Source organism: Eurytemora carolleeae, unplaced genomic scaffold (genome assembly GCF_000591075.1).
Source record: "Eurytemora carolleeae unplaced genomic scaffold, Eaff_2.0 scaffold1832, whole genome shotgun sequence".
In the NCBI taxonomy this organism is placed as follows: Eukaryota; Metazoa; Arthropoda; class Copepoda; order Calanoida; family Temoridae; genus Eurytemora; species Eurytemora carolleeae.
The window spans coordinates 4,655-19,773 of NW_019397720.1; the positions used below are offsets into that span (position 1 = coordinate 4,655).

Sequence of the window (15,119 nt, forward strand, 5' to 3'; positions counted from 1 at the left end):
CCCCCCCAATCCTGCGCAGTGGATGCTAATTTAAAGCTGGGGTTGCCAAAGCAATGCGGATTTCGAGGTTGGAGGAGTGGACCCCCCAATCTTACAAATTCATAAACGTTAATATACTTTCAGGGGAAACAAACTTTCGCGAAAAATGCGTTTAAGTTCGCTTGAGTATTCCGCAAATTTTTTCGCAAAACGATTTTTACAATGCCACTGGAAACCCTACTTGCAAGATATATATGTTTTTGGAAAAATACACGAAAATGTCAACAAAGTTGGGTTGTATGATGTATCTGGAAATGGGACTTTGTTTGATATTAATATTTATTTAAATTTTTAAGGCCTGAAAAAACTGATATAATTTCAAAAAATTGATAAAATATAACTGTAAGTTTTGGTTCACCCTGCCTAGTGCATATATGTAGAATAGGTTCATCTCTATTCAAATCTGTGCTTTATGAAATATGTCAATCTCAACCTCCCTCCAGGCTTATATATAGGTATAGATATATTTAGAATACATATACATTGATTGATTGATAGTTGAACGAAAGATTGAAAAAAGAAAGAAAGAAAGAAAGAAAGAAAGAAAGAAAGAAAGAAAGAAAGAAAGAAAGAAAGAAAGAAAGAAAGAAAGAAAGAAAGCTACTAGCTTAAAAATAAACGTAAAGTGTGTCTGCTTTCGCTACGCAATTCCCGTGTTTCATGTTCTATTGTATTTAGAAATAAAAGTCGTCTTCTTATTACACAGTCTAATATTTACTTAAATTTTTTATTTCAAACGGTTTTTTTAACAATTTGAGAAAATATTTAACAAGCAAAAGAGCGTAAATTGTAGAGCTTTTCAAAGGTCACATGATCTTGCATTCAATGCTGCAAGGGTAGGGATATAATATACAGGGATATATTATACAGGGATATAATATACAGGGATATAATATACAAGGATATAACATACAGGGATATAACATACAGGGATATAATATACAGGGATATAATATACAGGGATATAACATACAGGGATATAATATACAGAGATATAATATACAGGGATATAATATGTAGGGATAATATGCAGGGATATAATAACAGGGATATAATATACAGGGATATAATTAAAAGTGACATAACATACATGGGTATAATATGCAGGAGTATAATATAAAGGGATATAATATATGGATATTATAAACAGGGATAAAATATACTTGGATAAATTTTGCAGGGATATAATATGCAGGAATATAATATAAAGGGATATAATGTATGGATGTAATAAACATGGATGAAATATACTTGGATATAATTTACAGGGATATTATATGCAGGGATATAATATGCAGGGATATAATATGCAGGGATATAATATGCTGGGATATAATATGCAGGGACATAATATGCAGGGATATAATATGCATGGATATAATAAACAGGGATATAATATACAGGGGTATAATAAACAGGGATATAATATACAGGGATATAATATACAGGGGTATAATAAACAGGGATATAATATACAAGGGTATACTAGAGGGATCCCATAAACAAGGATTTAAATTACAGCATGATAGAATATACATAAATGTAAAATATAGCAATCCCTATTTCAATATCTTTGATCCTACTTAAGACCTTCATCTATCCTTATTTTACTCTCATTGATTTTACATTTATTATTAGCCTGAGCTTGATCTGAAACTCAGGTTAATTTTAGAGCATCTGATATTCAGTCTTTTGATCTAAAAAGACTGGGAGAGAGCAACGCGCCCCTCCCAACATATTAGTTGTTTAAATATTGGACCCTCAAGTTTGAAACAAGTATTTCTAAACTTTTTAGGAAGAATGATATTAACGATATTTAGAATATTATAGTAATACACCTGGCAGGGTACGGTAAACAGTTGAAAAAATCAAAAATAAACAGGCTTTAAGCTAAAAGCTGAAACTTACTTTGATGAAAAGCCCTTGAAATGGGAATCTAGAAATATTTTTACGACCTACTTTTTAAAATTGATCATCGAATTTAGAGTTCGATATACTATTTTAAAACTGCCTCAAAAGTAGGCCTTTGTCAAAAATATGTAGAATTTTGACCTAAAAACTGTTCTTGTAAAATTCACATCTTGGTATTTTGGGCAGAGGAGAAAGGAAAGAGATGCATTATCTAAATACCACGCCCCCCCCCCCTTACAAGCAATAAATTTCGGGACTAAAAATTATTGTTAATTTCCTCGCTATTGTGTATAAAAGTAATTGGATTGTGGTTATTACTGATCATACATTTTTTACTTCACATTTTGATCAGATAAAGAGGAGGATGGAAGAGAGGTTTGAGTAGGGGGTTTAGGAATGAAGGGATTATTGGGACATAGAAGACACAGAGATGATGAGATTGAGTATGAAGGGAAAAATTATGTTTTTAGGGTGGTTTTGGGGCGAAGGCAAACGGTAACGCAAGAAGGTGCTGTGAATATTTTGGGGAGTGGGGGGCAATATTGTATAAAGAAGGGGGAGCGAGGAGGGGGTAGTATCAAGTATAATGCAAGAAATGACCATTACACTAGGGGGGAAGGCGACCCGCACTCGTTTTACCTCCGACCCGCAGATGACGTCACAAAATGGGATTAGCGGCATGCGCTTACCCCTTTGCCATCCAACCCTTACCCGTTTTCCCATTTAACAAAAAGACTGTACTTTTGAATGCTAATTATAGACAAATGAAAAAATGTCGCCTTTTGGCATGCAAGTCAATCAAAGAATATGCTATAATCATATGACGTTATTTGCGGGTCGGAGGTAAAATGGATGAGGGTTAAATTATAAAATTTGCTTTAATTGAATTGGACACCAAACTCAGACATTTTTTTGAATAATTGTTTTTCTAATTGTTGCAACACTTTTTATGCAAAGATTATAGACAGCAACTATAACTTTAACATATTATATAAAGAGTAAATTATTAAAAAAACGCCCTTTTTTCTATGTGTTGTACATCCTCTGCTGTCATAGAAAAGAAATATGATGAATACATTTATTATATGATAGATACTATGACGTCTTTATAAATTAAAATTAATGCTGCTTTCGTCTATAATTAGTATATACAAAATAAAAGCAATTTTGCCAAAGGCAAAACGAGTGAGGTTCGGACGGCATATGGGAAAACGCATGCCGCAAATCCCGTTTTGTGACGTCATCTGCGGGTCGGAGGTAAAACGGGTGTGGGTCGCCTTCCCCCCTCATTACACAACACTTGTCATGATGACGTATCATTAGCATAACATGTCAAATTAACAATTCTAACATAAACCTTTCTTAATTAAATATTCAGATATCTAACAACAACTTTACCTCAAATTGTATTCTAAATTTAATTTCTAAGATTTCTTGAAAGTTCAATGTTCAAGGTTTGTCTAATCGGTTTGAATTCGTTAATCGTCATAACAACCTACAAAGGAGAGTTAAGCCTTTGTGCACAAACTCAAATTTTTTAAAAGTCTCTTTTATTGCCACACAATGTTGTAAACAAAGAGAATAGAATATATATTAGAGTGGAATTTACTAGAAAAAAGTGTAAAACGGCCATTTTGTTGTACTGTTTCCATACTGCAGGTGTACTTCACATATTTACGCTATATAACCTTTTGAGCCCTAGAACATCATTTTATAGAAAATCTAAAGTTAATATTAAAAGAAAACCAAATTATGAAATAGGCCAGTTTCATAACTGACCAATCATCATTTCAAATAGACTCTATGCCTTTCACTTTACAAACGATGATTTTCCGTTATAACTATAAATCAAATGATGTCTTTTATTCACCTAATTCATTAAAAAGTTTATTTCACAGCTTTAAAAAATTCGAAATTGAAATGAATAGTCTAGGGAACATACTGTATTAATGTACTCTACTGCATATAATTTGTGAACATTTACATGATTTCAGGCTGAAAGGGACTGAAAAAATTTATACCGAGAGATTCTCTAAATTCCCCTCTAACATATTCTATTCTCTTTGGCTGTAAATCTTGTATTTCAAAACTATAAATTTTGTTTGATAAAAAAATCTGAGTTTGAAATTTGTTAAGATATAGAAATCAGAAAATTTAAATTTGTGGCAAACTTTCGCGGAACCTTCCGTTTATTATGTATTTATGGTGTGACGTGAGAAGCTAGAATTTACCGAATTTTGAAAATTACCAAATAAAACAAGAAAATCTGGAAAAAAATGTTATCTTAAAATGCACTGAAAAGAAAGACTTGCTTCTTTCATTCAAAAAATATTTAATCGTAATTTTAGCATTATCTACCAACAAACATTCTAATTTTAGCATTATCTACCAACAAACATTCTAATTTTAGCATTATCTACCAACAAACATTCTAATTTTAGCATTATCTACCAACAAACATTCTAATTTTAGCATTATCTACCAACAAACATTCTAATTTTAGCATTATCTACCAACAAACATTCTAATTTAAATTTAAAAGGAATCAGTTTATTTACGTAGTTGAATGTTCAGCCAGAATGCTTCTAAAAATCATCAAAGCTTTTTAGTTATTTTGACAAACAACAGATTGTAATCCGTGACGTTATTTGTTATTCTAATTAATCTGTTTTAAAAAAAGTCTTAATGTACAACCAACATAAATATTTCCCCCCTAAAATTAGCAATTTAATGATAATTTTCTGTTATTTTGTTTAGCTCTAGATGATGAGAGTTTACGAGGAGCTCCAAGTATGGGTAGAATCACTGGGTCAGCCTCCATAGAAACTCTTGTTAGAGTCGGGTTAGAAAAGGTAAAAAAATGTTTTTTAATAAATATTTTTATGAAGTTCCTTGGAATTTAGAATCCATTAAATGTTGTACCTCTGAAATATAAATGGATTCGAATCTAAGTTATACACATTTCTTAAAGATTTAATGATTTTTCGAACAAAAAAAAATTTTCAAAATATTTTGCATTTTTGTTTCGCTTATTTTTAACTGAAATTTGATGCGCCATGAAATGTTTAATATTCTCTCTTTTTGTAAACAGTTCAAATTTTGGTTTAAGATAAAAAAGTCTTTTTTACATTTTTTGGTTGTCCCTCGATACTCAATAATTCTCAATTTTTGTACCAATGAGAAAAAAAGTATTGGTCTGAGGGTGTTAATTTTTTTCACTTTTCTAACTAACTCATGCTCCTCACTTAAGGCTCAAAGCGGGGCTTTTATATCTGCTGCCTGAGACTTAGGCATACTGCCTGAATGCCTTATTTTACCTTTATCCGACTAACATATATTATTTGGAATCGGACAAACGAAGGGTTAATTAAAACTCTATCTACAGTTCCTTAATTAGGGTAATTTATTATGTTCAGGAGGCAGGGTTGAGTCCTGAATCCAAGATGTATAGTTCATGATTTTATTATGTTCAGGAGGCAGGGTTGAGTCCTGAATCCAAGATGTATAGTTCATGATTTTATTATGTTCAGGAGGTAGGGTTGAATATAGTTCATGATTTTATTATGTTTAGGAGGCAGGGTTGAGTCCCGAATCCAAGATGTATAATTCCTGATTTTATTATGTTCAGGAGGCAGGGTTGAGTCCTGAATTCAAGATGTATTGTTCATGATTGTATTATGTTCAGGAGGCAGGGTTGAGTCCTGAATCCAAGATGGTGGTTCTGCATGATTTTAGTCCATGTGTTGATGATGAACTAAGTGTGCGCCGAGGACAGGTACAGTTTCAGAGGAATGTAAGCGTAATTTCTTGACTTCATGCAAAGATTGCAATGCCTGATTTACAAGGGTACCCTGAAAAGCTTATTCTAAATTGTCAACCTTGTCCAATTCTTGAGCTGTTTCTGACCAGAAAGCTGTGTTTTTGGTCATGGTTCATTTACCGTTTGGGGTCACCACTTTAGAAGTACAATTTATTGCTTTTAGATATAAATTTATAATAAATAACGAGGATATAATAGGAGAGGAAGGTGAGTAGGTCTTCTAACGATACGGATTTTTGGATTTTATAATCCTCTACAGTATCCATTTTTGTTTATTTTAACAATTTATTGGGGTTTCTTTGCAAATGTGACTTGCGCATTTCTTGCTTATAAGAAAAATGGTAAAAATCACAGAAAAAAACACTGCACTCTTCCGAGTCAGAAAAACGCCGTTATCTTCCACATTTTGGATCAGGTGAAGGTTTCAAGGGTATCCGTGTAAATCTGGCATTGCTATCTTTGCATGGAGGGTCACTTAAAATTACGCCTTAACTTTCATTTTGAAATGTTTTTTTTTCATCTTTTAAGAAAATGTTTTTATATTTGTTTACATTTGATCTGTGTTCCTTGCTTGTTTGTTTTGTAAAGCCTATGCAGCTGTCATCTTCTCAATATATATAGACAAAGCAGGGTGTAACAATAAACATGGTCTTGCGTATATACTGATATTTTCAATGATTAGTCTAAAAAATATGATTGGTAATGCCCCCCCCCCCATTGGCAGTTGAAACATTCGCATATGAACATCATAGCTTATGAATAGATATTTTTTAAACCAGGTTCTTCGGCGTTTTTGATGAACAAAATATTTTATTTAAGGTTATGAAAATTTGGTGAAAATGCATTTTTAGTTTTTTAGCATAAGCTTATTTGTTGATTTAAGGCATTTTTTCTTAATTTGCTATTAAAATACAAAATTAGGATAATGAAAGCCGTTTTTTGTCGTTAAAAATCGTTAATTTTTTATTTTGTTAATGATAAGTTCATTGTACATGGTTATGTGTTTGCGTTTAGATAGTGAGCTGTGATTTTGTTTAGATTGTATACGTGTTTTTGTTTAGATTGTACACGTGTTTTTGTTTAGATTTTACACGTATTTTTGTTTAGATTGTACACGTGTTTTTTTTAGATTGTACACGTGTTTTTGTTTAGATTGTACACGTGTTTTTGTTTAGATTGTACACGTGTTTTTGTTTAGATTGTACACGTGTTTTTTTTTAGATTGTACACGTGTTTTTGTTTAGATTGTACACATGTTTTGTTTAGATTGTACACGTGTTTTTGTCTAGATTGTACACGTGTTTTTATTTAGATTGTACATTTGTTTGTCTTTAGAGTATGCATGTGTTTCAGTTCACATTGTACATGTTTCTGTTAATGTTTTACATGTTTCTGTTTCGATTGTACTTGTCTCTGTTCATGTTTATGTACATGTTGTATCTAGGTTTCTGTTTAGATTGTACATGTGTTGTACCAAGAGAATGACTGGGTTTACGTAATATCAGAAGATTCAAGAGAAGGATTTATCCCGCACTCCTATACAGCTCAGTTCGGATCTCAGGTAATACATGGAATGTCGTCCTTCTATTTTTGTGTATGTGTCGTCTTCGCTTCATGGTTTTCTTGAAAGACAATATTCAAATTACTCTTTTCTGTCGTCATTATGTTTCATTCTTTGTGGGTAATCCTGTAAATACTATTTATCTACTATCTAGTAAAAATATTCTGAATTAAAATATAATTTTGTCTGTTTCAGTTGGCTGGACTTGCTCTCAATGTGAAGAAAAAGATGCCCAGGGAGCAAAGTCTTGTACGCGACCAGGATGGGGTTCAAGGAGTTCAAGGAGTACATGGAGTACAAGGCGGGATTCATGGAGTACAGGGAGACCTAGGGGGAGGAGGACGAGGGCTAGAACAAAATAATAATTCAGAAGGCAAAGGTATTTTGAGAAAAAAAACACTATTAGACTTATTATTTTAAGCATTCAATGAACTTAAAATTGTTTAGTGTTCACAAACCTTATTTCACGTAATACGTTGATTTTCAAACTACATGGTAAAAAGAAAGTCAAGGGGAAAAAAACTTGGTAAAAAAGTCCCAATTTTTTGAAGTCCTAGGACAAAATATTCATGAATAAAAGTCCTGAGTTTTAAAGTCCTAGAAAATAAAATCTAAAAATGGTAGGACTTTTTTTATTTTATTTAAACAAATTCTAGGACTTTTTTCCAAAAACTTTTTTCAGGGAACTTGTTTTGGCGGTTAGCGGTAAACCTTTATGTTTTTAATAACATCATGCTGCAGATGTATAATTGTGATTCTTTCCATTTGTTTGTCACTTGTAGTTTTTTTAGGAACATCAAATGTTTAAAATCAAAAATTTCTTTTTAGTAAATTCCGGGTTAGAGCACAGTGATACAGATAGTTTTCAGGTAAATTATTTTTGTTTTAGTAGTTTTTAAAAACCAGGATTAGCGCTGTTTTACCCAACATACATTTTGTATGCAGAGTTCATGTTATATTTGAAAATATTGAAGTTTAATAAAGAAAATTCCAAAAAATGTTCTGGTAGATTTTATTTTCAATGCAAATAGGCAATTGTTTTAATGTAAAGTATCTTTTCATTTTTTCTTTTGGCTAAGAAAGAAGTTTGTTTCAAAATCCTCAAAACTTCGAGTGACTTAAATTATCAGCTGAACATCATTTGTTTTAAAAAAATTGTTAATTATTTTATTGGTAAACTATCATCAGCAAAGTAGATACTGTTGATAAAAAAATATATTCTTTAAAAGATATCAAAGCTTTTTTTGTTTAACGGGCAAATGGCAATGCTATTTTTTTTTTGCATTTTCAAGGGGGAAAAGGGACATTTATACATTTGGTTTTATTTTGTATTAAAAAACCAAATCTTACTAAAAAAATTGATTTTTGGGAAAATACAAAAAAAATTCTGTTTTCTTTATTAAATAGATGTTTAAAAGGAATTTTTTCCATAATAGGGTTTACTTAAATGTCTTATTTTTATCATTCGAGTATTACTGAGAAAAAATTGACAATTTATAAAGAAAAGCTAAGAAGAGAATAAAAGACAAAAAGAAAAAGTTACGATTCAAATGAAACGGTTTTATCAAAACCTCTCGCCCATTTCAAGAATATTTCACCAAAAACAGCATCAAAAACGTTTATTTCTGTTATTAAATTCTTTATATTATTTACATTTTTTTTATATAAAATTTTTAAATAAAAATTCTTTTTTGCCACCTCTGTGGAACTGCTAATAAAATAAACATTTTCCAACCACTTTTCAAGAACAAACTCTTTTTTTGTATTTAGTTTGCGGTTTTTTTTCCTGTGTACTCAATCATATGTTTTCATTTTTAACTATAAATCAATATTTTTTACCTAAAACATGCACCATGCCAAAACATTATGTTATGTTGTATAAAAACAGTTCGCATAATACCGTATTATTCTCACACTGTATTTCACAGCTCTACTTTAAAAGAATGAATATAGTTTTTTTTGTGTTTTCCTGCTTTCCAATTATTTTCTTAATATCTGTTTTCTCTGTGATAACCAGCAAATCTATTATGTCTTTGTTAAAAAATTATTTGATGCAAAATTATCTTGATTATTAAAAAAAATATCATTTTATCTTTAAAGTGTTAGAGATGAACTTAGAATTCCTTTGTATTATTTAAAGAACCAACCTGAGGACAACAACTTAAGTTGGTTAATTTGCAACAAAATGTGACCTCGGATTTTCTCACCCTTTGCTCAAATTTGTGGACTTTACTATTAACATTAAATGCAAAATATAATTTGAAAAAAGCATATCTCTTTTTTTAAAGAAAATAAGTTTTCATTTGAAAATCAATATTTTGATATTTTGTAAAAAAAAATATTGATGTGTTTCACAAATTTTTTTTATTGTAGAATGATGAGTCTAGAATTCAGGGTTTAAACCAGACTTCTCAATCCAGATCCTCATCCTTACTCTCAGAATCCTCATCCTTACCAGAGGTTCATCCATTCTTCAAGGTAACTATATCCTCATCCTTACTCTTAGAATCCTCATCCTTGCCAGAGGTTCATCCATTCTTCAAGGTAACTATATCCTTATCCTTACTCTCAGAATCCTCATCCTTACCAGAGGTTCATCCATTCTTCAAGGTAACTATATCCTCATCCTTACTCTTAGAATCCTCATCACTACCATAGTTCATCCATTCTTCAAGGTAACTATATCCTCATCCTTACTCATAGAATCCTAATCCTTACCAGAGGTTCATTCATTCTTCAAGGTAACTATAGATCCTCATCCTTACTCTTAGAATCCTCATCCTTGCCAGAGGTTCATCCATTCTCCATATTTATAGTGACACCTATAAAACTGTGGAATAGGAAGACGACTCAAGTAATGAAAATGATATCAAGTCCTATGAACATGATACACAGCATTTGTGCTATGCACACTGTGCATTCATTGCATTGCATTGCATTGCACAGGATATACTTCACTTAAAAAGATGATTTTCAAAGACTTTTTGCTATTCTAAAATATCAAATACACATAAGATTTATTAATTTTACATTTCTATGGGTCTTAGCCTTTACAATGTACAGGACCCGCACGGACGGTATATAGTGCTGTATAGTTACACTTTATTAATGTTTACAATGTACAGGCCCGTACTGACAGTCTATAGTGCTGTACAGTTACACTTTATTAACCTTTACAATGTACAGGACCCGTACGGAAGGTATATAGTGCTGTACAGTTACACTTTATTAATTTTTACAATGTACAGGCCCGTACTGACGGTCTATAGTGCTGTACAGTTACTCTTTATTAATATTTACCATTTACAGGACCCGTACGGAAGGTATATAGTGCTGTACAGTTACACTTTATTAATTTTTACAATGTACAGGCCCGTACTGACGGTCTATAGTGCTGTACAGTTACTCTTTATTAATATTTACCATTTACAGGACCCGTACGGAAGGTATATAGTGCTGTACAGTTACACTTTATTAATATTTACCATTTACTGGACCCGTACGGAAGGTATATAGTGCTGTACAGTTACACTTTATTAATATTTACAATGTACAAGACCCGTACGAACTGTATATAGGGCTGTACAGTTACACTTTATTAATATTTACAATGTACAGGACCCGTACGGAAGGTATATAGTGCTGTACAGTTACACTGCTCAAGATGAAAATGATCTGTCTGTAGAGAGAGGGCAGTGTGTTACTGTACTAAATAAAGTAAGATTTTGTAATGTTATTTAAATTTTTGTTTGGATTTTATTAAATCGAATTTTTTTTAATTTCCGAGGTCTTTAACGTTGTTAAGTTGTTTTAATAATACGGGTTTAAAGGAATTATTACTAGATTTTTGTCTGACTTCAGTCAATGAATCAATCTAATTTTTTAAGCAAAATTTGAAACGTAAAGCATTTTTATTTGTTACTGTTAAATAAATCACAAGCTTCATACCGGATCATCTTCAAAGATGAATTTGTTCGACAAAATTATATATAATATGTAATCTGTATTCATATATATATATATATATATATATATATATATATATATATATCAATAAAAGTAAATATATGCATATATATCAATCTATGTATAGGATGACCCTGAATGGTTCTGGGTTCTAAGATCTGATAGCTCTGAAGGATTTGTTCCAGCAGGGTTTGTTTATCCACTAGATGCTATTCATAAACAACGTAAGTGTTACGTCAAAGTAAATTAAACTTCACAGTGGAATAAAATCTTAATTTATTTTAATCATAATAAAGAACTTTTGAATTTTTTTGTAATTTTTTTTAATAAATTACCAAATAAATTTGATTTTCTCACACTTGAACGTAAAATCAAAGCTGGGTGAGCTATGTCGTATAAATTCAACCTTCTCCTTCGGTCTAGTTCACTGCAGTGGTGTTTAGACCTGGCATAATTCATGCATAATATCTTTGCAACCCAAAGTTGTAGACCTTAGATGGACTGAATTCCTTTGTGTTCATTCTTATTTTTAAATTTTTAAAATAACTGTTTTTAATTCTTAGAATCCTTGAACACATCTACCCAGCAGCAAACCACACCTAGATCCCAGCTGGCCACGCCCTCATCCATCTTCTCCCCTACACCATCCTTGCCATCTAACTTCTCTGCCCAAAGCGGTCTCTCTCCGCCCATAAATCAGCTGAATCAATTAAACCTGAGCGGTGGAGAAACTAGCGGTTTGCATAGTTCGGTCAGCGTGAATAGTGGTCCTCTAAGCAACATTTCCGGTCACCAGAGTATTGTTTCCGGTCAGCATAGTTCCATTTCTGGTAATATGACACACTCCACCGGGGTTTCTAGTTCTGGGGGTTCCGGTCCTAACAGTTTGTCCCCTGGAGTATCGACAGCAATTGGAAGTTTGCCCACCGGAAATTCTGGCGGTTCGGCGGTTGTTGGATCCCTAAACGGTGCTGAACAAAGATTTGGAGGAACTGAACTTGTGATGCTGTATGATTATAAGGTAGACAAATCACATTATTTGTAATTCAGAAAATAAACAGGAAATGCTAAAGGAGAATATATTTCTTAGACATCATTATCTGATAATTCTCTGTGTAATTAGTTTATAAAAACTCCGGGACAAAAAAATCGATTTTAATTTTTTTAATTGTAATGACGGTAATAACCAAATAATTACAGCAATTTTGTTTTAATATCTCCACTCATTAATTTTTAAAAAATTTAAAGTTTACAGTCGATATTTGATGAGTAAAAGTCAAGTATATATTCAAGTTATTAAATTTATGCTTCATGGTCACCATTTTGTATCAGGCTCAGGCACCTGATGACCTCTCTGTACGGAGAGGTGAATGGGTTTATGCTGACTTGCAACACCAGACAGTGGATGGGTGGCTGTGGGCCTACGCACCTAAAACCAGAAAATATGGATTTATACCTAAAGCGTACGCCAGGTAATTATATGTACGTATCACGATGTAGACAAAACTTTCAGTGTAACAAACATTCTTTATAAGAATATGTAATATTTTAATTTAAAAACTCTTAAAAGAAAAACTCATGAAAGACAAACTAAAGAAAGATAAACTCATGAAAGACAAATTCATAAGACAAACTCATAAAAGACAAACTCATGAAAGACAAATTCATGAAAGAAAAACTAATGGAAGACAAACTAAAGAAAGACCAACTCATGGAAGACGAACTCATGAAAGACAAACTCATGAAAGACAAACTCATGAAAGACAAACTAATGAAAGACAAATTCATGAAAGACAAACTAATGGAAGACAAACTAAAGAAAGACCAACTCATGGAAGACAAACTAATGAAAGACAAACTCATGAAAGACAAACTCATGAAAGACAAACTCATGAAAGACAAACTCATGAAAGACAAACTCATGATAAACAAACTCATGAAAGACAAAAACATGGAAGACAAACTCATTAATGACAAACTCATTAATGACAAACTCATGAAAGACAAACTCATGAAAGACAAACTCACAAAAAGACAAACTCACAAAAAGACTAACTCATGGAAGACAAACTAAAGAAAGACCAACTCATGGAATACAAACTCATGAATGACAAACTCATGAAAGACAAACTCATGAAAGACAAACTCATGGAAGACAAACTCATGGAAGACAAACTCATGAATGACAAACTCATTAAAGACAAACTCATGAAAGACAAACTCATGAAAGACAAACTCATGAAAGACAAACTCAAGAAAGACAAACTCATGAAAGACAAACTCAAAGAAAGACAAACTCATGAATGACAAACTAAAAAAGTCAAACTAAAAAGGAAGTTCATGAAACAAAAACTTACATAAATGAAGACCTAAAAGACAAATCCTTTAAACAAATTAATGTAAGACAAACTCCTGAATATTTATTATACTAGTTTTAAGCAATGAAAAAAACTTAAAAGACAAAGTCCAAAAAGACAACGCTTTAAAGATGAATTCATTAAGGACAAAGTCTAGAAAGACAAACTCCTGAAAAACTCCAGAAAAACAAGTAATTGAAAGACAAATTCTTGAAAAACAAACTCCAAACAGAATACTCCTGACTTCAAAACTCCTTATAGAAAAACTTTTGAAAGACAAACTCCTAAATGAAAAACTACTGAAAGACAGCCTTTACTGAAAAAGTCATGAAAAATACACTTTTTAACAGAAAAACTCTTAAAAAGACAATTACCTCCAAAATACAGTCATGAAATATCCAATTTCTTAAAAGAAAAAACCTCCCGAAGGACAAACCCCAGCTAAACAAATTTTGTTATACTAACCATAAAGGAAAGCTCAACTATTTTATGCATTTATTATTTTACAAAATTCAACTATTTTATTTTATTTTTAGGCCACCAGCTATGACAAGCTTATGATAGCGTCTGGATGTTCTTCCTCAAGAGCCCTAAAAACCCTGCAATATAAATCTACAAAATCTACATAAAGAGCCTAAATCTTTGCAAAAAATTAATTCAAAAAAGCAATGAAACAAAAAAAAAAGCTCCAAACCCCCCGTAAAAATAGCTCTTTAATTCATACTGTTAATATAGTGTAAGAGCCATAAAAATACTTTAAATGAGCCATTATGGACCATAAAAAACACCAATAATAAATACCATGAAAACCTGTGATAACATAAAAAAATTGGGAAATAAAAAGTATATGGTGCTCCTTAAAAAACATGGAAATTAAGTGATTAAAACAAAGACGATTTTAATAATTGTCTTTGTTTTTTACAAACAAATTTAGAACACTTAAAAATAACATTGTACGATATGGTCAGTACAGCATAATTGCAAATAGAGTATCAAGTACAATAGGTGGCAACAGAGAAATGGACAAATTATACACGACGTCATAAGTGTCAAATATAACAAGGAAGACTAAATTTTCTCCCATCAGTTGACATGTTTGCCAAGATTAAATAAAAAAGTGTAAAAACAGAAATTAAAGAACCCAAAATTCCACTCAGTTTACGTTTATCGTAAGTTAAGCACTTTTGTTCCAAAATGTCACTTTTTTTAATAATTTGTCGGACACAAACACAAAGTTGACACTTGTGACGTCAGAATACAACTGAACTGAGAGTGTACAAATCCTACGTTGCCATCTATTGTACTGGAATCTATTTGCGTATTTGTATCTTTAAAAATGGAGGACATTTTTTCAATTAATTCGGAAAAAATCTTATAACATCTTTGTCCCTTTTAAAAGTGCAAAAAAGGCAGGTCACATTTTGAAAATCCCAAAGCTAGTGGACAATGGTGGTTATTATTTTGA

The 15,119-nt window shown here is 31.6% G+C and overlaps 1 protein-coding gene across 2 annotated transcripts in view; it reads left to right on the top strand.

Annotated features, from left to right (window-relative positions):
* LOC111715635 (SH3 domain-containing protein Dlish) overlaps positions 1-14,388 on the top strand; it is a 15,316-nt gene extending 928 nt beyond the window's left edge. The window contains exons 2-12 of one of the 2 annotated variants that reach the window (XM_023490984.1): positions 4,708-4,802; positions 5,636-5,725; positions 7,227-7,331; positions 7,527-7,710; positions 8,160-8,200; positions 9,705-9,809; positions 10,950-11,048; positions 11,425-11,521; positions 11,861-12,318; positions 12,630-12,779; positions 14,191-14,388. In XM_023490984.1, the coding sequence (XP_023346752.1) occupies positions 4,708-4,802; positions 5,636-5,725; positions 7,227-7,331; positions 7,527-7,710; positions 8,160-8,200; positions 9,705-9,809; positions 10,950-11,048; positions 11,425-11,521; positions 11,861-12,318; positions 12,630-12,773 (1,418 nt within the window). In that variant the 3' untranslated portion in view covers positions 12,774-12,779; positions 14,191-14,388. The remainder of the gene's footprint in view (positions 1-4,707; positions 4,803-5,635; positions 5,726-7,226; positions 7,332-7,526; positions 7,711-8,159; positions 8,201-9,704; positions 9,810-10,949; positions 11,049-11,424; positions 11,522-11,860; positions 12,319-12,629; positions 12,780-14,190) is intronic. The other variant, XM_023490983.1, reaches the window with a different exon arrangement.
* The last annotated feature ends 731 nt before the right edge of the window (positions 14,389-15,119 follow it).